General features: G+C 51.2%; 1 protein-coding gene across 7 annotated transcripts in view; it reads left to right on the forward strand.

Annotated features, from left to right (window-relative positions):
• Positions 1-22,376, forward strand: part of BCORL1 (BCL6 corepressor like 1) — a 72,406-nt gene that overhangs the window by 15,352 nt on the left and 34,678 nt on the right. For all 7 annotated transcript variants that reach the window (XM_089324297.1, XM_051827492.3, XM_089324298.1 and 4 more), the window contains 3 exons: positions 12,078-12,207; positions 17,435-17,525; positions 17,767-20,994. In XM_089324297.1, coding sequence (XP_089180423.1) covers positions 12,122-12,207; positions 17,435-17,525; positions 17,767-20,994 — 3,405 coding nt within the window. In that variant the 5' untranslated portion in view covers positions 12,078-12,121. The remainder of the gene's footprint in view (positions 1-12,077; positions 12,208-17,434; positions 17,526-17,766; positions 20,995-22,376) is intronic.

The raw sequence follows: 22,376 nt of genomic DNA on the forward strand, positions 1-22,376 counted from the left end.
GTAATAAATACTAATATTTTAATAACAAATACTGAATTGAATTGAATGCCTAGCTAGATCTGGTTTGGGGTGAGAAAATAGGAAAAATAACCTTATTTTAGTCTCTCCAGATATTTGTGTCCAAGGTACAGGAGACTAAGAAAGGCAAAAGCTGGGTGAGGAGGAATCCTCTGCAGATGGAACATTCCATCTCATGAATACAACATGCTGAAAAGCAGGCCCTGGAGGGCCACAGTCACAGTACGTAGGAGCAGGGCACAGGAGCATCAGAAGGGGGATTCGAGTGTCCTGTTACCCTGATTCAGCATTGGAGTGTGAAAGCCATGGTCCTACTGAAGACCAAGACTGAGGAAACTAAATCTTAGTTTTGGCGTAGCGGAAATTAGAAGTGCTCGAAGAATGACCCTACTTACTTAGGGTGACATTTTTAAATGGCTTTGCATTTTAAAAAGGGGCTGATTCATTTTACAGTGACCACTTCAGTTTTCTAGGTGTCTGTGACACCTAGAAGTTGCGCAAAATCTTATAGCCAGAGCCCAGGTCTACTATAAAGCTAGGATGAGAGGTGTCCCTTAAATGGAGTGAAATAATTTCCTTACAGCAGGAAATGGAAGTGAGTCCTATTTGAATAATAGGAAAAATGTATCTTGGTAGTGGGTAGACAAGTTAAAACAATCTGGTAGTATGAAAATGTGAGTGAGGAGCTGGCATTGTGGTCTAGCAGGTAAAGCTGCCACCTCCAATGCTGGCATCCCATATGGGCACTGGTTCGAGTCCCAGCTGCTCCAGTTTTGATCTAGCTCCCTGCTAATGCGCTTGGGAGGGCAGTGGAGGATGACCCAAATGCTTGGGCCCCTGTGCTCACGTAGGAGACCCAGAAGAAGCTCCTAACTCCTGGCTCCTGCTGGCCCAGTCCTGGATATTGCGGCCAGTTGGGGAGTGAACCAGGAGATGGAAGATCTCTCTCTGTTTCTCCTTCTCTCTCTCTCTCTCTCTCTCACACACACACACTGCCTTTCAAATAAATAAATAAGAAAGTGTGAGTGAAAGAATCAAACTTTTACGTTTGCCTACTTTTTTTGTTGGAATAGATTACCTTTGGTCCTCGTAAGTGCTCTCAGGTTCTTAGTTTTAGGCAGAGCGTAAATTATCCCCATCCAGCAGATGACATGGCAAGTGGACATAGTGAGCTGGCTGAGCAGCGGGGACTGGAAGTACTCTCCAAGTTTTCTGACCACAGTTTAGGCTGTTGTTATTAGAGTGTATCGCTTTTCAAGGTGCTGCTTGATTAGATGGTTCTGAATGGGTCTTGGATGTTCCTGAATATCAAATGATTGCAGAAAGGAGCGAGGAGGTATTCAGAGACAGTGAGGAGACGGAAGAGCACGTGAATGGATTTGGATTATGCTCACAGAGGAGCTCCAGGGATATGGCAAGCCCTGGCTACCTTACAAGGTGACTACTTTGGAGGTAACTACATGCATTTGATTCAGCGAGCTTTCACAAGGTATTTAACAGACAGTTAACATTCCTTTGTATTCAGTCTCGTAAATGTTTATAGGGAAGGTTTTTAAACATGGAGGCATCCACAGAGTCCGTGCAGATGTCTATACTGGAACTGTGTGCAGATAGACAACTACTTAGCCGCTTGGTAAATACAAGAATTAATGTATCTGAGAACAGGATGCAGTGTCCCTTGTAAGACTGATCCTTTGGGGTAGACAACAGTAGAAATATTTGGATAGGAAGAACACCCAGGGGAACTAGAAAATGCTAGAATAAATGTAGTCAGGCAGAAGGTTGAGGTGAATAGCAAAGGACCAGCTTCTTTCTCATTTCTCTCTTTTTTTTTTATTTGAGAGGGAGAGGGAGAGAGAAAGAGAGAAAGGAAGAGAGAGAGAGAGAGAGAGAGAGAGAGAGAGAGAATATCTTGTATCCACTGATTGAGTTTCCAAATGCCTGCAAGGCCCAGGGCTTGAGTTAGGCCAGAACCACAGCTGGGAGATGGGAACTCAGTGCAACTGACAGAAACCCAGCGATGTGAGCCATCACCACTGCCTCCCAGGGTCTGCGTTAGCAGGAAGCTGCAGTCAAGAGCTCTAGCCTGCAGTCAAACCCAGGCACTTCAGTGTGGGACACAGGCATTTGAACCACTTAAATGCCCATCTCCTTTCTTCTGCCTTCAAATAGCCTAGTGGGTTATTTCCAGTTGATTCTGTGTATGTGAAGTTGTGTGTGGTGGTGGAGGAACCTGCTTTACATGAAGGGAAGCAAAGTAAAGTGACTGGGATATATATACACATGATTCTGGAGTTGTAGGGAATGGTATTTGGTTAATGGTAGGTAAAGATGGGGGACATGAGAATATTAGTGTACCCTTATATGTGAAAGCATTAAAATAGAACAATTTAAATTGGAAGAGGCCAGTGTTGTGGCACAGCAGGTTAAACTACTACCTATGACACCGGCATCCCATGAGTTTCCAGTTCAATTCCTGGCTGCTTCACTTCTGATCCAGCGCCCTGCTAATGTGTCTGGGAAAACAGAAGAGGCCCCAAGTACTTGGACCTCTCCCTGCCAACTACTTGGAAGACCTGAAAGGAGTTACAGGTGCCAGGTTTTGGTCTGACCTAGTCCCAGCATTTGCAGCCATTTGGGGAGTGAACCAGCGGATGGAAGATCTCTTTCTCTGTCTCTCCCTCTCTCTCTCTTTCACTCTGTCTTTCAAATAAGTAGCTCCTTTTTTTTTTTTTTTGACAGGCAGAGTGGACAGTGAGAGAGAGAGACAGAGAGAAAGGTCTTCCTTTGCTGTTGGTTCACCCTCCAATGGCTGCCACGGCCGGCGCACTGCGGCTGGCGCACCACGCTGATCCGAAGCCAGGAGCCAGGTACTTATCCTGGTCTCCCATGGGGTGCAGGGCCCAAGGACTCGGGCCATCCTCCACTGCACTCCCTGGCCACAGCAGAGAGCTGGCCTGGAAAAGGGGCAACCGGGACAGAATGTGGCGCCCCGACCGGGACTAGAACCTGGTGTGCTGGTGCCGCAAGGCAGAGAATTAGCCTAGTGAGCCACGGCGCTGGCCCAAATAAGTAGCTCTTTAAAAAAATAAATTGGGAGAACTTCCTCATAGCGGGGTAGGGGTTGGGTTCTAGAATGAAGTAAGGAAAACAGGAATGTTGTTCTCCTCTTGAATATCATGGAATGAGGCAGAGCAACAAGGAAGGTAAGATCTACAGTAGGAGTTGCGTATCTAAAGGCAGGGAGGGGCTGATGCCATGGTGCAGTGGGCTAAGCCTTCGCCTGTGGCACCTGCATCCCATATGGGGCCCGGGTCAGGTCCTGGCTTCTCCTCTTCTGATCTGGCTCTCTGCCGTGGCCTGGGAAAGTAGTTGAGAATGGCCCAAGTGCTTGGGCCCCTGCACCCATGTGGGAGACCCAGAGGAGGCTCCTGGCTCCTGGCTTTGGCTCGGCTCAGCTCCAGCCGTTGAGGCCATTTGGAGAGTGAACCGGCAGATGGAGGACTTTTCTCTCTGTCTCTCCCTCCCTCCATAACTCTACCTCTCAAATAAATAAATAAAATCTTAAAAAAAATAAAGCCGGGGAAAGTTCTCCTTGTTGGGTATGTGTACCCTTCTCCATGGAAAACAATGACTTGAGAAGTTTTAACTTCTCTCTAAAGGCGTGCCAGTGGCAGAGCGGAAGCCATGGCCTTTTCACTTTAGCACTGGGATCTCACTGTCGCGTCTCTTGGATCTCCTTCCGGGTGACTTCGATGCTGCTTTTCCCAAAGTGGAATTACGGGGTGGCCTTTCCATTGCTTCTGCGAAGTCTACCTCTGTCTTGGGGAGCTTTATTCCCCGAAGCTTGACTCTCCAAGCGCTCCAGTTTTCTATCGGAGCACTAGGTCCGGAGTTCGTTTTCTTTGCTTGTTACTCATAACTAACCCAGCCCTCCCTCCTCAAACTGTCCTCCGGCCACGCCTGTCCTCTTGAGGACCCGTGCAGGGCCAGGCTTTGAGAGATGAATATTTTCCAACTCTTTCATTTTTTAAAGTCACAATTGGTTCCAGGTCACTGGGCAGTATGAACCAAAAGGAGCCCGAGGGAGGGGGTACAACCAGACTTAATTTAGCTGAGACCTTTTTTTTTTTTTTTTTTGACAGGCAGAGTTAGACCGTGAGAGAGACAGAGAGTTATAGACAGTGAGAGACAGAAAGAAAGATCTTCCTTCCATTGATTCACCCCCCAAATGGCCGCTACGGCCAGTGTGCTGTGCTGATCCAAAGCCAGGAGCCAGGTGCTTCCTCATGGTCTCCCATGCAGGTGCAGGGCCCAAGGACTTGGGCCATCTTCCACTGCACTCCCTGGCCACAGCAGAGAGCTGGACTGGAAGAGGGGCATCCGGGACAGAATCCGGCACCCCAACCGGGACTAGAACCTGAGGTGCCAGTGCCGCAGGCAGAGGATTAGCCTAGTGAGCCGCGGCACCGACCAGAGACCTTCTTAATTCAGAGTTTCTAATTTAACTGTCTTGATGGTAGAGTCCAACTGTGAGTAAACAGGCATGTTTCCCAGTGTATGTAGAGGGCCTGGTTGTGTCACATACGTGGCCAGCTCTGATTGTTCCACACTTTACGGGGTCTTTGGACACACAGGGAGATTCTGCAGCAGTTGTCATGGTCATTTTCAAGGTTAGAAACTTTTCAAGCATTGTCTGCCTTGGCAAAAACCATGTGTTGGGTAGATTCTGTGCTACCTCCTTTAATGGCCTTCTCTTCCTCATACACATGCAGATGACCAGGCTTTTGCTTGTGGCTGTTGTGAAATCTGCTTGTTTTCGCATCTTCATTTCAAAACAAACAAAAAATTCTACCCCATCAGTAAAATCTCCTTTGAGATTCTAGTGCTGCCCAAAGGCTATCGCTGACTCCCACAGCCCCGACTTGGGCTATAATTTGATGTTGTTCTTCCTCTTTTGACGATCTAGTCTTTCTAAACTTTTCTAAAATGTCTGTCTTCAGTGCTTGCCCGCAGTGTTTCAGTTTGGCCCGTGATGGGGAAATATTTCAGGTTCCCCTATTTCGTTTTTTCCCTTTTTGTTGGTATATGCCATGGACTTCTCTTTTATGATTTCCATACCTGCCCTTGTTTTCTAGTGCTTTTTTTTCTTTATTTTTAAAAAATGATCTCTGCTTCATTATGATTTCTCTTCTGCTACCTGCCTGCCCTAAGCCTAGCTGCTGTTTGCACCATTCTAGAATTTATTGCTCTCCTCTTAGTCCATTTTCTTTTGGGGTTTGCCCTGTTCCATAGTGTGATAGTCTGGTTGCCTGCTCACTGCGGCTCACTTGTTGGATTCATGTCCTTGATCCTTAAGCCAGCCCTTCTCCTCTCATGTGCATGTGCCTGCCGAGTTGGGGAGTTTCAGTGGGGCTCATCACTTTGGGCTGGGAGAGCATGCACTCTCCTCTGTCCTCACCGAGAGTTGGATATGCCTGTTGAGTTTCCTCCCCAGAGTGAGGACAGCTCCCAGTGGTCCCGGTGCCTTCCGCACGGGTGACCAGCATTTGATTCTTGGGCCATGCAGCTGTTCATTTCTTAACAATTACGTGGTTGTGACATCTGGGAAAATCCTTTGAGGTATTTCATATCCCGGTGCCTATGCTTCCTGGGTCATTTGGGGTTACCAGGTTTCTTCCAAGTTCCTTTTCAGAACTTTGCCTTTGATGTGATGATTCCCATCAGAGAGCCAGAGGGGGGGAGTACGCACACAAGTGTGTGCCTCAGTGCAACCTACCAAGTGTGGCCTGTCCGTGAGCTTTTTCCTTTTTGATCCCCTGTCCTGAGATGTTTACAGCTCCCAATTACTAATTAGATCAGACACGAGGTAACAAAACCGAACCCTAGGCCTGCGGAATCCCAATCTCCGGGGCTGAGATGCAAGAATCTGTATTTCGAAGAAGATGCTCAGTGATTCTGGCTGAGGAAATGTTGGTCCACGTTGACCATCCTGACTCCTCTTTTCCTATGTGGGCATTGATGCCATCAGGAACCTATTGTCTAGTGTCATTTTAAACATTCCCTTTGCTTTCTCTGGTTCAGCAGGACCAATATTGTTTCTGTATTCTCCTTCCTGCGTTTCTGCCCCCTCTTTTCTCTCTGTGCAAAGGCTACCACTAATTAGCCGCAACAAGCTTCAAATGGGAAGGGGTGCTGCTCTGAAAATACTATGATATAAGATTGGGAGGCGAAGATTTAACTGGATGCTGCATCTCTGGGATCTCATGAAAATGGAGGTGTCTAGTATTGGTTTTGCTGTCTAGGGAGCTTTCAAATATGTATCATGTAGTAATTATTTTGGCTTGAACTTGGTTTTCTTATTTTTAGTTTCTAAAAAATTTTTATTTAGGTGATGTTCTTTTTTTTAAATGCCGAGATTCCCCCTCTGATTTCTACCGCAGACCCTAAGAACCACTAATCCCCTCTAAACAGAACCAAAATAAACATGAATGAAAAATCTGTGGTCACTAACACATCTGCTGCCTATAGATATGGAGGGTCTTGAAAAAGTTCATGTGAAGCATGCATCATGAAAACACCTTGTATGGATTTTTATTTTTTTTGTGTGTGCACCAAAATAAAGTTCCCTTTTAATTCTTTTTTTTTTTTTTTTTGACAGGCAGAGTGGACAGTGAGAGAGAGAGAGATAGAGAGAAAGGTCTTCCTTTGCCGTTGGTTCACCCTCCAATGGCTGCCGCGGCCGGCGCGCTGCGGCCGGCGCACCGCGCTGATCCGATGGCAGGAGCCAGGAGCCAGGTGCTTTTCCTGGTCTCCCATGGGGTGCAGGGCCCAAGCACCTGGGCCATCCTCCACTGCACTCCCTGGCCACAGCAGAGGGCTGGCCTGGAAGAGGGGCAACCGGGACAGAATCCGGCGCCCCGACCGGGACTAGAACCCGGTGTGCCGGCGCCGCTAGGCGGAGGATTAGCCTAGTGAGCCGCGGCGCCGGCCTCCCTTTTAATTCTATTTCAAAGTGGGGGGGGGGGGAGAGAGAGAGAAATTGATTGATTCCATCCACTGGTTTACTCCCTAAATTGTTGCAACATACAGGTCTGGGCCGGGCCAAAGCCAGAAGCCAGAAACTCCATCCTGGTCACCCATATAGATGCAGGGGCCCAAGTATTCGGGCCATCTTCTGCTGCCTTTCCAGTTGCATTAGCAGGAAGCTGGATCGGAAGCAGAGTAATGGTCTTGAACCAGCAGTCTGGTTCACAAGTGGCAGCTTAACTTGCCGCACCCCAACACTGGTCCTTTCCATGAGCTTTTTGAGCTACCTGCATATTTAGGTAGCAACTAAAACTTGCACTTTGTGTTGAAAATCATTTTATGACAAGAATGGCCCCTTGCGTTGCCCGAGTCCTCTAATGCTGCACAGAGAGAAAAAATGAAGAAAGCACCTGACACATCAGCCAACAGGCTGAGCTGTTGTTTCTTAGACCAGGGATATTTAGAGCTATTCTAAGAGACAGTCAAAACTTGATTGACCAGGATAGGATGTTCGGGGCATGGGGTCCTCCTTAATAATCGTTCTAAAATGACACTAATCCACATAACTGTCTGGTAATGTTTAGTAGACATTTTTCAGGAAAAGGTAAAAAGCCATGGTTCTCCTATAGATATAAGAGTGAAAATGTGTTAAAGATTTTATTTTGCTTGGTGATCAACAAGGGAACCAGACAGACGTTTGAACCAGTTCAAAGCAAAACCCAAAAAAGCACAAATTTATATGGAGCGAAGGAACTGAATTGCATATGGAGGCAAAACTGGTTTTTCCACAGTGGTGAAGGAAGTCCATCCAAACTATAGGAGAGGACAGAGTCCACATATCCATTGGTTACCTGCAATTTCTACAAGTTGCAAACAGCTTGCAGACAATGAACTGGGCTAGAATCTTGCCCTCCCCCTCCCCCAGAAGGTGTGCCATAGACTTTACATTTTTGTCTGTAGTAAACAAGTATGGTGGATGCTTTTTGCTTTGTTTTGTTTTGGTTGATTTTGTTTCTTGGGGTGTCCCAGGGTCCTTACCTCAATTCTCATCCAGAATTCAGTTCTGTGTAACACACATTCACTGAATGCTTACTGTGTGTAAAAGCATTGCAGAGGAACCAGAGACGGAAAAGGACAATATTTCTTACTCAAGTAGCTGATTGTCTGGTTGTCTGGTGGGGAGAGGCCGACAAGCCAGTAAGAGTCAGTGCTATGGGGGATGGGAATTAGATGGTTGAGGAGAACTGGAGAGTGAGGGGTTAACTGATCAGAGTCAGGGCTGGGGGGATGACATGATGACATTTAAACTAGAAGGGTGACAGAGAGAGGAAGTGGGGGCACTGGGAAGGGGAGCCATCTGAGTGAGGAAACAACAGAGTTCTGAAATGGATGGTCTCTTTAGGGAAGGCTCAGGAGCTGAGGGTCCCAGGGTGGCAGGCCAATGGCAGGTGGTGGCCCAAGAAGAGACTGGAGAAGAGACTGGAGACCGCTCTGAGGCCAGGTCATGAGGGCTGACTCTGAAGGCTTCTGAGGAGGGGAGGGGGTGGCATTAATGAACTGGCACCTGAGAAGATGAATTGATTGTAGAATCAAGAGAGTGGAGGCCGAGGGAGCAGTTCAGAGGCTAGGTAACATTCTGGGTAAGAGGGATGCGGGCCTACAGCAGGGGAGTGGCAACGCGGGGAGAAGGCAAGGATGGAGATGGCAATATCAAGGCTTGACTCCTGATTGGATCTGGGCAGTGGGAGGGCAGAAGGTATTGAGGAAATTTCCAGGCCAAGGGCAGTGGTGCTGGGAAACGTGCTGTGCATTAGGCCTAGGGGTAGAGAGCAGGTTTATGGGGATAGGTAATGAGTCTGATTTGAGTCCCGTTGGGTTGGAGGGGCTCAGTGGACATCAGTTAACAGGGATTTGCTGGCAACTGGAAATTCTGGTCTGGGCCCAAGGAGAGAGGTCAGGACCAGAGATGCAGACTTGGGAGTCTTCAGCGCACGCAGGAGTGAGTTGAAGCTCTGAGAGATCAAATGCTGAGAGAGAGATGCAGAGAGAGAGAGAGAGAGAGAGAGAGAGAGAGAGAGAAAGGAAAATGGCTGGTGTAGACATAGCCGGGCTGCAGGGGCCAGAATAAGACAGAGAAGGAAAAAAGAGTAAGGGGAGACAGAAGACAAGAGGGAGACTGAAGGCAGAAGCAGGGGGAGGAGAGGGTAGAGGGCAGATCAGGAGAAGGGGAGGGATCAGGAGAGACTTTCTGAAAGGGAGACTGGAGGAAGTGGGAACGGAAGATAAAGCTGGGGAAGGGAGGGGTTGGGGAAAGTTGGAAGAGAGGACTGCCGAGAAATAGAAGAGGAGGAGAAAGAAACAGCTGGAAGAGTAATAGAAGAAGAAGATGAGGAAGAGGAAGAAATATTACTAGGAGGATTAGAGCAAAACAGGCAAGAGAAGTAGAGGGGAAAGGGAGAGGGAGAGAGAAGAGAAAGAGGGGCAGGAGGAGACAGAGTGAAAGAAGACAGGAGGAAGAAGACATGGGAGAAGGTGGCAGAGGTGAGGAGAGACAGCATGACAAGGGTTGAACCTTGGGTAATGCCTGCATTTCTGGAGTAGAAGTGGGAGAGAAGGGCCCAAACAAAGCAGGAGGCACTGGGCCAGGGAAGACAGGAGCTGGGAAGGTAAAGAGAGGAGTGAGGGCAGTGGTGCCCTATGCTACTGAGATAGTGGATAGGATAAGGCCCAGGAAGAGGAAGGGGTTGATACATCTCTGCCCTGCTTTCTTTTTTTTTTTTTTAGGATTTATTTATTTAGTTGAAAGTGAGAGTTACACACAGAGCGAGAGGAGAGGGAGAGGGAGAGACAGAGACAGAGAGGTCTTCCATCCTCTAGTTCACTCCCAGATGACTGCAACGGTCAGAGCTGCACCAATCCAGGAACCAGGAGCTTCTTCCAGGTCTCCCACGTGGGTGCAGGGGTGCAAGAGCTGGGGCCATCTTCTACTGCTTTCCCAGGCCCATAGTGGAGAGCTGGATTAGAAGTGGAGCAGCCAGGACACTAACCGGTGCCCATATGGGATGCCTGCACTGCAGGCGGCGGCTTTATCCGCTGTGCCACAGCATTGGCCCCAGAAGTCACTTTCAGTTGAGTATTTTGTTTCTGGCAGTCACTTGGACACTCAAAGAACAACATATGGTAGGCACTTTTAAGAGGGTCCTTTTTGATACTTGTTATCATCCTCCTAGCTAAGCATTATCCTTACCCTTTGTGTAAAGATGAGGGAACAGGCTCAGAAGGATGAAGTAACTTGTCCAGTGTTCCAAAGATCGTAAGTACGGAAGTCAGGGTGTGAATCTATATTCTTGTGCAGTGAATACCTGTGAACTTCTTTTTTTTTTTCATTTTCGATTCTCTTTATATACAGAAGATCAGTTTAGCATACATTAAGTAAAGATTTCAGCAGTTTGCTCCCACACAGAAACATAAAGTGAAAAATAATAGATGATTTTTTAAATGATGATGAAATCAGATCAGATCTATTGTCATGTTTAATCCCAGTGAGAGTCAAGTTGGGAATTGATAATTTCTTCTTTTTTTTTTTTAACAGAAGATCAGTTTAGTATACATTAAGTAAAGATTTCAACAGTTTGCACCCCCATAGAAACACAAAGTGAAATATACCACCCTGAACGCGCCCGATCTCATCTGCCCTGCTCTCTTACCACCTCCTTCCTTCCTTGCCTTCAGGATACCCACACTGGCCTCCTGGCCCTCGTCTTGGTTGTAGCCGTCTCCTGCCTTAGCATCTTTGCATACACTCTTCCCTCTGCCTAGAAAGCTCTTCACGCAGATATCCAAATTGCCTGCTCCTTTACCTTCACCAGGTTGTTGAAATGTCTTCTCAGCAAGGCCTATTCTGATCACTCTATTTCAGATTGTAGTCCACCTCCACCCCAAACACACACCCTAGACTGTCCCCATACCCCTTAACCTGTCTTGTACCACCTTCTAACATGCTGTGACATAGACTGATTTGACATATTAGCTGTGCACAGGCAAGGATTGTGGTTTGTTGTAATTGTTGAATCCCCAGTGCCTTAGACAATGCTGCCACATAGTAGGAGCTCAAGAAATGTTTGTTGAATATAGGCAGCCTGTAAATTGAAAAAAAAAAAAAAGGAAGAAATCTCTCTATGTGGCTATATTTTGCCGTGATTTGCTTCATTGGAAAGTAGAGACTAACAATCTCATCATTGTATGGTTCTGTTCAGTTGAGCTTTGATAAGTAAGGGTTTTAGGTAATAAGAGTTTAAGGGTCTCTAGACAAGTTTATTGCATAAAGCAATAAAGCAAAAGTTTAGTTTGTTTTTATCTACTTGAAAGAGTTACAGAGTGAGAGCGAGAACGAGCAAGAGAGAGATATTCCATCCTTTGGTTCACTCCTCAAATGCCCACAACATCCAGGGCTGGGGCAGGCTGAAGCCAGGAGCCTGGAACTCTATCCAGGTCTCCCATATGGGTGGCAGGGGCCACTGCCCACAATGCCAGCATCCCATTTGAGCACTGATTTGAGTCCTGGCTGTTCTACTTCTGATGCAGCTCCCTGCTAATGCACCTGAGAAGATAGCAGAAGATGGCCCACGTACTTGGGGCACCTGCTACCATGTGGGAGACCTGGATGGAGTTCCTGGCTTCAGCCTGGCCCAGACGTGGCTGTTATATGTATTTAGAAGGAAGATACACTCTCTCTCTCTCTCTCTCTCTCTCTGCCACACTCTGTCTTTCAAATAAGTGTTTTTTTAAAGGTCACTCTAGGTGATGAACAGTGTCCTCATCTCCATCCTGAAACCTACGGATGCCTGAAAAGCTGGTGCTCCCTCTTCCCAATTTGGACCTTAATTTTTCATAGTGGGCTGGCGTGGAGACTACACCCTGATGCTCTGAGTATTACCTTTATCCAAATGTCTGTGTGTCAGTGGTGGTTAAAGCAGCTGTCCCTGTTCCCAGTTTTGATTTTTTTTTTTTTTGGAATTCTTTTTCCCCAGGGGGAGTGGCCACAGCTGGTCTTATCTGGTGGTGAGTGGCTGTCATGATCTCTACAGCACCGCTCTACAGCGGCGTGCACAACTGGACCAGTTCTGACCGGATTCGCATGTGTGGCATCAACGAGGAGAGGTGAGGAGGCTGTGAGAGTGGCTGCCGCCAGTGAGTAGTGTCTCGTCACCACGGGTAGCTGCACGCAGTGGGAGGCAGCTTGGTGGACTCTAATTTTCTTGAGGTGGGGATGGAGATAGGACTGTGGAGAGGCCTACTCTGCCGTGCTGTCGCTATTCAGATGACCTAAAGGTGAGGAAACGAGCAGATGACCTTTGGCGAGCTAGGATCTGTCTACTCATTAAGAGCTGTCAGACTGTAGACTAAGGGGGAAGCTTAGGCAATTGCAATTTTTATTTGCTATATCAAAGTTCAGTGCTCAAGGATACATGTAAGATATTTCTGGTCCTTGACCTGGCCCTGGAAGAAAGAACAGTTTCATCATGCAGCTTTAATACTGAAAACTGGTGGTGGGCTTTCTGGTGACCAGCACATTCCTGCCTCACAAGGCCAAGGACAATACGCAGTGAGATCCTTATGAAGTATCAAAGGAAGATGAGACTGCCCAATGTAGCTTTTCTGTAAAGTGAAGACTTGGTGATACCTGCCTGAGCTGAGTGTATTTTCAGTTTCCTGTACACCAGAAATATTTGATGGACTCAGACCCTGCTCATGCCCCCTACCAAGGGCACTCAGAATGGCCTTTAGCTTTTATATTTGACTTTCAGAACCTTCGGCCAAAGAAATGTGTCTGGTGATGGCTGTCAATGCCTCTCCCATTTGAAGAGAAGGCACGGCTCCTCCACACTTGCTGGAGTCTTGCTGTTGTTTCAATTCATTGACTGTGCAAATGCAAATACGTCAGATAAATCACCTAGGACGTAGAACAATATGGCTCTTGTTGGGAATCAAGATCTGGCGATTCTTGAGTGAATCTTAAAAGTATGTGCATGTGTGTGTGTGACGGGAGGAGCATTGGTGATTTTGAAGGGAAAAGCAATGGATGTCTTTGTGTTTACCTACTTTCTTCTTCTGCACCTAACTGGAGAAGTATGTACTTGTCTGAGGTTAAGGTTAGGAGAATAGACCTTTTTATTTTCTTAAGCCATTAGCGCCAGATAGCTTAATGTTCTCTGTACTGAGGAACAAGTTAGAGATGGACTTAAAAGGAATGTAATTTTAGAATCCAAAAGTCAAGACCAAGGAAAATACGACAGTTCTTAGACGCAGCAGAAAAAAAGGTTATTTTCCTGTGTGTCTGAGATACGTCCTTAGATGATTAGTAAGAGATGCTCTCAGGGAAGGCAGGGTGGTGCGATGATTTGTGCAAGTATCAGTTAGTAGATCATGTTAAACTAGTTCTAAGTAGTCGTGACCTTGATGGGGAGATCATGACTGCAGCCTTCCAAAATATCAGTAGACAAGATACCTTGATTCACTGTCCATCTTCGATCCTTGCCAAGAAAGGAGCAGGAAATGGGCATGAAATCTCATTTTCCCTCTTTATGGATCTTTCTCGGGATGCCGAATTACCAAATATACCTAGTGGTTAAGATGACCTTTTAAGCGTTGTCACTTCGGATCTCATCCACCCTTTATTGTTGCCTCCTCGCCACAGTCTAGGCTGTGCTACAGCTGACTTCGAAAATATAATCCCACCTTACACAAAAACCTTCCGCAGCTCCGTCCGGCTTGTGAACTTGGAAACATGGGGTGTGAAGCTGCACCTAGGGGTTAACTGTGGCCGCTAGCCCTTAGAAGCCTGCTCTGTTTCATCAGATGCAGTTGAGGACCATAGCACCAGGGGCTGGCTTTCTGCAGGCCCCGGGTGGCCTTACCCTAGGCAACCCTGCAGCGAGATCTGTGTGCATTGGCTTGCTTGCTTCCTTCCTAGCAGTAACTCATTCTTTCATCCAACAAGTATTTATGAAGCACAGACTGATCGTCATGCTGCATGGCTGGTGAGCGCCCCAGAGTGGCGTGTCCAGGTCCTATGGGGGGCAGTCAGGGAAGACTGTCCTCTGAGCCTCAGCTGGAGCGCTGAGTAGGAATGGGGGCAAGGAGGAGGTGGTAGGTTTCGGCAGGACCCTCCATGGAATGAAGGAAAACGGCCTTGGGGTGCAGTGGCACTCGCAGCAAGGAAGTGTGGGGGGGCTGGAGGGAAGGTTCCCTGGTGTGTGTGGGGTTGTGTATTTTTCTCTTCCAAGTAGTCTGGGCCCAGTGGGAACTGACAAAGGTCCAGTTGGACGGTGGCGTTAGCCCATAATCATTAGGAAAATGGCCTGAATGGTTGTGGCTATGTCTGGTTTAAGTTCAGCAAAGCCTGGAGCCTACCAGCCCTGCAGCATACCTGTCTGGCAGGCAGAATCAGTGGGTGGACTTTCAGCCTGCTTGGTTGGGCCCTTGCTCCCTCTGTCCCCGGAAACCTGCACCCTCATAGCTGTTCCCAGCTGACCTAGCTGTCTCTCGACACCCCTCCCCTGCAAACTCTTCCTGTCCCTGGCGCTTCTCTCAGTGGAGCAATGAGACGTTTGCTCCCTAGTAGGTTTTGAGACGTGGCTGTGTGCTGTTTTGCCCAAGCCTCAGGGGCTGGCTCTGAGGCATAGGTCTGGCTGGAGTAGCCGGGACCGCTGCTCCCGCTTGCACCGCTGGAGTCTCTCGGCCTGGCTCTGCGGTTCCCAGTGGCTGCCTTGGAGGGCAGGGTTTCTGCTTTTAAGCAGGATTTCAGTCCTGGGAGCCCAGCAAGGGGGAGCAGAGTATGCAGCTCGCTCCCCTTGGTACGGTCAGGAGGGGGAAAGAATGTAAATAACTAGCGCCTTCCCGTGTGGGGTTAGAGAAGGGGGAGACTGCCGCTCGCTTCCCCTCGCTCCCCCCCCCCCCCAGCCATCGATGGCGAGTCTAGTTGGAACACGCTTCCCCCTGGCCCAGGGCTGGATAGAGGGCTTGCTTTTCTGGTCTCTCAGGAGTTGCTCTGTAAGTATGCTTTCTCTTTCCCTCAGGCCCTGTCTTCCTCCCCTTCCTCAAGACCCCCTGACTGCGCCCGAAAGCCCTTGCCCCTCCTTAGGATCATTTCTGTTTGTCACTAGCAGTGGAACCCTCCCACTTCCACCAGCCTAGCTGGAGCCCTGAAAAGATGGGGGGAGGCCCACGGCGACCCCCCTTGCCTTTTTTGCTTCTCTTGTCCCAGGTACAATTGAGGAGTTCCCTGTTTCAGTGGGAGGGAGGGAGTTGTTGGCAGGGCCCTTCCCTTCTTGTTGGGGTTGGATCCAGGGACCCCGACTGCCCTTTGCCAGGGTGGTTGCTTGGTGAGGTGGGAGCTGGCTGTTTCAGGGGCTGGGGTGAAGCTCCAGAGAAGGGGCATGTGTGTGTGTGTGTGTGTGTGTGTGCAGTTGCAGTGCCTTTCCCTGGGGGCACCCAGAGCAGGCACCCCCCCAGGAGATGTGCCACAGCGTCATGTGGTGCCTTATTCTTTAATGCGGCCCATCCTTGGCTGCTCCCACCCGAGGCTCCTGTGCCCTTGGTGGCCTCCCCAGGGCAGGGGGCAGTGCGTTCTTACAGTACTTTTATTTATTTATTTATTTTTTTGACAGGCAGAGTAGACAGTGAGAGAGAGAGTGACAGAGAGAAAGGTCTTCCTTTGCCATTGGTTCACCCTCCAATGGCCACCGCGGCCGGCGCACCGCGCTGATCCGAAGGCAGGAGCCAGGTGCTTCTCCTGGTCTCCCATGGGGTGCAGGGCCCGAGCACTTGGGCCATCCTCCACTGCCTTCCCGGGCCACAGCAGAGAGCTGGCCTGGAAGAGGGGCAACTGGGACAGAATCCAGCGCCCTGACCGGGACTAGAACCTGGTGTGCTGGCGCCGCAAGGCGGAGGATTAGCCTATTGAGCTACGGCGCCGGCCCTCTTACAGTACTTAATATGACTTTTGTGGGTATTTCTCCTCTCTGTAACTTTACCCTCCCAATCTGACCCCCCCTTTTTTTTACTGTCAGGATATATACTATTTTCTAAGATTCTTACCTGAAATTTGGAGAAGACTTTTTTGAGCAGGTGGGGGTACAGTTGAGTTTTTTTTTTTTTTTAAGAATTATTTATTTATTTGAAAGGCAGAGCTAGAGAGAGAGAGACAGAGAGACAGTTAGGCTTCCATTGGCTGGTTCCCTCCCCAAATGGCCACAATGGCTGGAGCCACACCGATCCGAAGCCAGGAGCCAGGAGCTTCTTCCTGGTTTCTTACGTGGGTGCAGGGGCCCAAGGACTTGGGTCATCTTCTACTGCTTTCCCAGGCCATAGCGGAGAGCTGAATGGGAAGTGGAGCAGCCGGGACTCGAACCGGCACCCATATGGGATGCCAGCACTGCAGGCGGTAGCTTTACCTGCTACGCCACAGCACCAGCCCCGGTACAGTTGAGTTTTCTTCTCTTGGGACCCAGCTCTGTGGCCTTGAGCCCTTCCCTCTGGGATATATGCCAGGCTGAAGTTTAGGTCTGTGACCTTGAGGGCCTCTCTTGAGGAGGGGAGAGGATATGGTGGTGCTGGGAGGCTGAGGGGAAACTGGGGGAGGGGGATGGCAAGGGTGGGAGAAGGGTGGAGGGAGGGTGCTGGCTGGAGCCTGGTGAAACTGTAGAAAGGAGGAAATATTCCCTGGCGGGCAAGAGTCAGCGTCCTTAAAATGCTCCCAGTGTGCAGTGACTTGGTAGCCTGGAATCACTATCCACACTCGCGCTAGTAAGATGCTTATCTGCCCTAGGCAGGCTGATCAGGGGAATAGGTGACAATTCCGACTTAGGCTAGACTAGGAAACACAGTGTAGCTGGCAGTTTGTTTTAGAAAACGATTACCCCCATGGCACCTTCCTCCGGCTCCGCTTATAGACTTCAAATACTGTTGTTCTTTTAAAAAAGAATGGTTTGCATGCCTTCCGAGGCCTTCAGTAGGTCTCTTCAGCCCTTTGGGCCATGCCCTGTACATTGTGGATAGTCACCCTGATGGGTAAGCGCTGGGGAGGAGGTGAGGCACTGGGTGTCCTGCGCAGTCCCGGTGAGAACGCTCCATAATAGGATCAGGAACCCAAAGAAGGGAGTCTAGTTAGCCGGGGGCTCCTTTGCAGGGACCTGCCAAGCTGGCTGTGGAGGCTCTGCTTTGCAACCCGGACCCCCTACTTCCTTGCAATCCCTCCAAGCTGCCAAGGGAAGTGAGACCCGGAAGTTTTGTGGGAACCCAGGCAGGCAGGGGACACTCTGGGCAGGTGGCGGCGGCTCTGAGCCAGGGCCTCATGTCCGTTCTCTGGTTGTGTCTCCCATGCCAGAAGAGCACCTCTTTCTGATGAGGAGTGCACGACAGGTGACTGCCAGCACTTTGGATCTCAGGAGTTTTGTGTCAGCAGCAGTTTTTCCAAGGTAAGGGGCTGGGTGGAGCTGAACTGCCCCGGGTGAGCCCGGAGCCCACATCCCAGGAAGGGCGGTGGGAAGGGCCTGGGTGTGTCCTGGGAGTTGCTGGAGGTGAGAGAGCAATCGGCTGAGTGCACTTGCTGGTTTGTGGAGTTGCAGAGAGGACCAGCTGTTGCCCTCAGGGGCCTCAGGACACTTGCACCAGCCGCAGGGAGCCAGCTGAGATGGGCATGCTGTTTTGTCATTGCAGGTGGAGCTCACAGCAGTTGGAAGTGGCAGCAATGCCCGGGGGGCAGACTCAGATGGCAATGCGACAGAAAAACTTGGGCCCAAGTCGGAAGAGCAGTCTGATGACCCCCAGCCGAAAATGGACTATGCTGGGAATGCAGCAGAGGCCGAGGGCCTCCTGGTGCCACTGAGCAGTGCAGGAGACGGGCTCAAGCTGCCCACGTGTGATAGCGCTGAGGCTGGCGAGAGCAGGGCTGACTGCTCCTGGACTGCCCTCAGCACCCAAATGAGCAAGCAGGTGGACTGCTCGCCGGCCGGGGCAAAGGCTTTGGACTCTCGCCATGGTGTCGGGGACAAGAACACTTTCATCTTGGCAACTCTGGGAACTGGAGTCCCCGTGGAGGGGACCCTGCCTCTGGTTACCACTAACTTTACTTCGCTGCCCGCCCCCATCTGTCCGCCTGCTGCCGGGTCAGCGTCCGCGCCCCCATCCGTTCCCGATTCATTCCAGGTGCCCCTCTCCGTCCCGGCCTCGGTGCCCCATTCTGGGCTGGTTCCAGTCCAAGTTGCCACTTCGGTTTCAGCTCCTTCTCCCCCCTTAGCACCCGTCCCGGCTCTGGCTTCAGCACCACCCTCAGTGCCCACGCTCATTTCTGATTCGAGCCCCCTTTCTGTTTCAGCCTCCGTCTTGGTGCCCGTGCCAGCTTCTGCACCCCCCTCGGGCTCGATTCCCCTGTCGGCTGCAGCTGCTACTGCCCTCTCAGTCCCAGTTTCGGCGCCTCCCTTGGCACTGATCCAGGCCCCTGTGCCCCCTTCAGCTCCTACGTTGGTTCTCACTCCTGTGCCCACTCCCGTTCTGGCTCCCATGCCGGCGTCCACACCTCCCGCAGCTCCCGCTCCTCCGTCTGTGCCGATGCCCACCCCGACCCCATCCTCCGGGCCGCCTTCTACCCCCACCCTCATCCCTGCCTTTGCTCCTACGCCGGTGCCTGCCCCCACCCCAGCCCCAATCTTTACCCCAGCCCCCACACCCATGCCGGCTGCCACACCAACTGCCATTCCCACCTCGGCACCCATCCCGGCCTCCTTCAGTTTGAGTCGGGTGTGCTTTCCTACAGCTCAGGCACCAGCTATGCAAAAAGTCCCCCTGTCCTTTCAGCCGGGGACAGTGCTGACCCCAAGCCAGCCACTGGTCTATATCCCCCCTCCGAGCTGTGGACAGCCACTCAGTGTAGCCACACTGCCAACCACCCTGGGGGTCTCTTCCACTCTTACGCTCCCAGTCCTGCCGTCCTACCTGCAGGACAGGTGTCTCCCAGGGGTGCTGGCCTCCCCAGAGCTCCGGTGTTACCCGTATGCGTTTTCCGTGGCCCGGCCTCTGACTTCAGATTCCAAGCTGGTTTCCCTGGAGGTGAACAGGCTACCCTGCACCTCCCCGTCCAGCAGTATCGCCACCCAGACTGCGCCCGACGGGGTCCCTGGGCCTTTGGCAGATACCTCCCTCACCACTGCTTCTGCCAAGGTGCTTCCAGCCCCGCAGCCTTTGCTGCCGCCCCCCAGTGGGAGCTCAGCCCCGCTGCATCCCACCAAGCTGCCGGGTGGTGCTGAGCAGCAAACAGAAGGGACGTCTGTGACCTTCTCGCCCCTCAAGTCGCCGCCACAACTGGAGCGAGAGATGGCCTCTCCATCTGAGTGCAGCGAGATGCCCCTCGACCTCTCCTCCAAGTCCAACCGCCAGAAGCTTCCATTGCCGAACCAGCGTAAGACACCCCCCATGCCCGTGTTGACCCCTGTGCACACCAGCAGCAAGGCCCTCCTCTCCACGGTCCTCTCCAGGTCTCAGCGCACAACCCAGGCTGCTGGCAGCAATGTCACCTCCTGCCTGGGCTCGACCTCCTCCCCCTTTGTCATATTTCCTGAGATCGTGAGGAACGGAGACCCAAGCACCTGGGTGAAAAACTCCACCGCGCTCATCAGCACCATTCCTGGCACCTATGTGGGAGTGGCCAACCCAGTGCCTGCATCTCTGCTGCTGAACAAAGACCCCAACCTAGGCCTCACCCGAGACCCCCGCCATCTCCCCAAGCAGGAACCCATCTCCATCATCGACCAAGGAGAGCCCAAGAGCGCCAGCGCCGCATGCGGCAAGAAGGGCAGCCAGGCTGGCGCCGAGGGACAGCCAAGCACAGTCAAAACCCGCTTCACCCCGGCGCGCATTGCCCCGGGGCTGCCAGGATGCCAAACCAAGGAGCTCTCTCTGTGGAAGCCCACGGGGCCGGCCAATATTTATCCACGGTGTTCAGTCAACGGGAAACCCACCAGCACCCAGGTCCTGCCTGTTGGCTGGTCACCATACCACCAAGCGTCTCTGCTTTCCATTGGCATTTCCAGTGCTGGGCAGCTGACTCCTGGTCAGGGGGTGCCCATCAGACCCACCAGCGTGGTTTCGGAGTTTTCCGGTGTGCCGCCCGTGGGCTCCGGAGAAGCCGTGCACGGACTTCCTGACGGGCAGCCCCGGCCTGGGGGCCCTTTCACTCCAGAGCAGGACGCTGTCACAAAGAGCAAAACTTGCCGGATCGCTGCCAAGCCTTACGAAGACCAAGTCAGCCCTGTCCTCTTGACTCTCAGCCCTCAGACAGGGACCCTGGCGCTGTCTGTTCAGCCTAGCGGTGGGGACATGAGGGTGAATCAGGGGCCCGAGGAATCAGAGAGTCACCTCTGCCCTGACAGCACTCCTAAGATGGAGGGCCCCCAGGGTGCTTGTGGCCTGAAACTGGCAGGAGACACGAAGCCTAAGAACCAAGTGCTGGCCACCTACATGTCCCATGAGCTGGTCCTGGCCACCCCTCAGAACCTGCGCAACATGCCTGAGCTGCCTTTGCTACCTCATGACAGCCACCCCCAGGAACTCATCTTGGACGTGGTTCCGAGCAGCAAGAACCAGGTGGATCTAGGGCGGGTGAAAACGGAGAAGGTAGATGGTGATGTGGTCTTCAATTTAGCTCCCTGCTTCCGGGCCGAAGGCCTCCCAGCTGCTCCCCCGCGGGGCCAGGCGGAAGGGAGGCCCAAGGCCGGGCAGGCTCGCGTGAAACGGGAAAGCATGGGGGTTGTTGCTTGCAAGAACAAGTGGCAGCCCGAGGACGGGCCAGAATCTGTGCCTCCCAAGAAGAAGTGTGGCAAAGAGAAGGAAGGTGAAGAGCAGCAGCAGCCGCAGGCTAAGCCCGGAGTCCGGAGTTCTGTTGGACCCAAGGTGAGTCCCGGGCTGAGGTGAAGGGTGGGGTCTGTTGAGCTCTGCAGAGCTCAGCTGCCTGTGACCCAGAGTGCATAGCGCAGTCCTTGAGTAGCTGTGTGAACCGAAAGGATTGGAAGACCTCCATCAAGTAGATAATGACCTGCCAGCCCCTGTCTTTGTTTTGTTTTTTTTTTTTTTTTTTAGAAATCTGCCACCTTAACCATTTTAAAAAAATTATTTATCTATTGGGTGGGGGGGAGGGAGCGAGAGCGAGCAAGCACACGTTCCAATAATCTGGTTCACTCTCCAAATGCCTGCAATGGGCAGGGCTGAATGGGAGCCAAGGCCAGGAGCTGGGAACTCCATCCAGGTGTCTCGTGTGAGTGACAGGAATGCCACTACTTGAGCTGGCACCACTGTGCCCTGCCAGGCTCTGCAATGGCACAAGGCTGGAGTCGGGTTGAACCCGGTATTTCAGCGTGGGTCTCGTGAGTCTTCACCGCTAGGCCATCCCCCATCCCCTCTCTAAGTCCCATTCCCCATATTAGATGGTGTTAGCCTGGGACCAAGGCTGCCTTGTGTGTTTTAGAGTGTGGGAGGTGATTCTGTTGCTGGGGTTAGGGAAGCAGTTGTCCTAGATGAGGCTGCAGAGTGGAAGAGGGTATTGGTGAGGGAAATAACAGGCTCTTCCCTGGATAACTGTTCTTCCATTTCCTATACCAAGTTCACTGCTGGCCTTGAGGACTTGGGGCCCAGGGAGGGAAGGGGCCTTAGGCGGGGTCATTCTTTGTACTGCTGGGGGCGCCTGCTAAGGATTTGCATGGAGTCTCGTGGGGTCAGAGCCAGTGTGCTTTCCGGGCTAATCCACCAGTTTCCTCGTGCTCTCATGCTTGAGGTGGCAGATTTGGGTTTTGGCTCACTGGGAATTTGGCGGGTAAGGCGAGAGGGCGTTTGAGTCTTGGCTCGTCATAGGCTGTGGATGGTGGCAGAGTGCTAGGCAGAAAGGTGGCCAGGAGCATGATACTTGAATGTATTCCTCCTGAAAGGAGCTGCTAGACCATTGGTGATCCAAGGAGATCCTCAAAGCTGTTGAGAATAGGGTTTATTCAGCATATGGAGCCGTTGGAAGTTCTCTTAACAAGGCTTCAAATCAGATATTGATAGGCATCAATGGACAGGTTTCTTTTTCTTTTTTGAAAAGGTTTGTTTATTTGAGAGGCAGAGTTATAGATGGACAGAGGGGGAGAGAGAGAGAGAGGTCTTCCATCTGCAGGTTCACTCCCCAAATGGCCGCAATGGCTGGAGCTGGGTCATTCTGAAGCCAGGAGCCAGGAGGTTTGTCCAGGTCTCCCACACAGGTGCAGGGGCCTGAGGACTTGGGCCATCTTCTGCTGCCTTCC

Source organism: Oryctolagus cuniculus, chromosome X (genome assembly GCF_051225735.1).
Source record: "Oryctolagus cuniculus isolate XC-2025 breed Fujian yellow rabbit chromosome X, ASM5122573v1, whole genome shotgun sequence".
Classification (NCBI taxonomy): Eukaryota; Metazoa; Chordata; class Mammalia; order Lagomorpha; family Leporidae; genus Oryctolagus; species Oryctolagus cuniculus.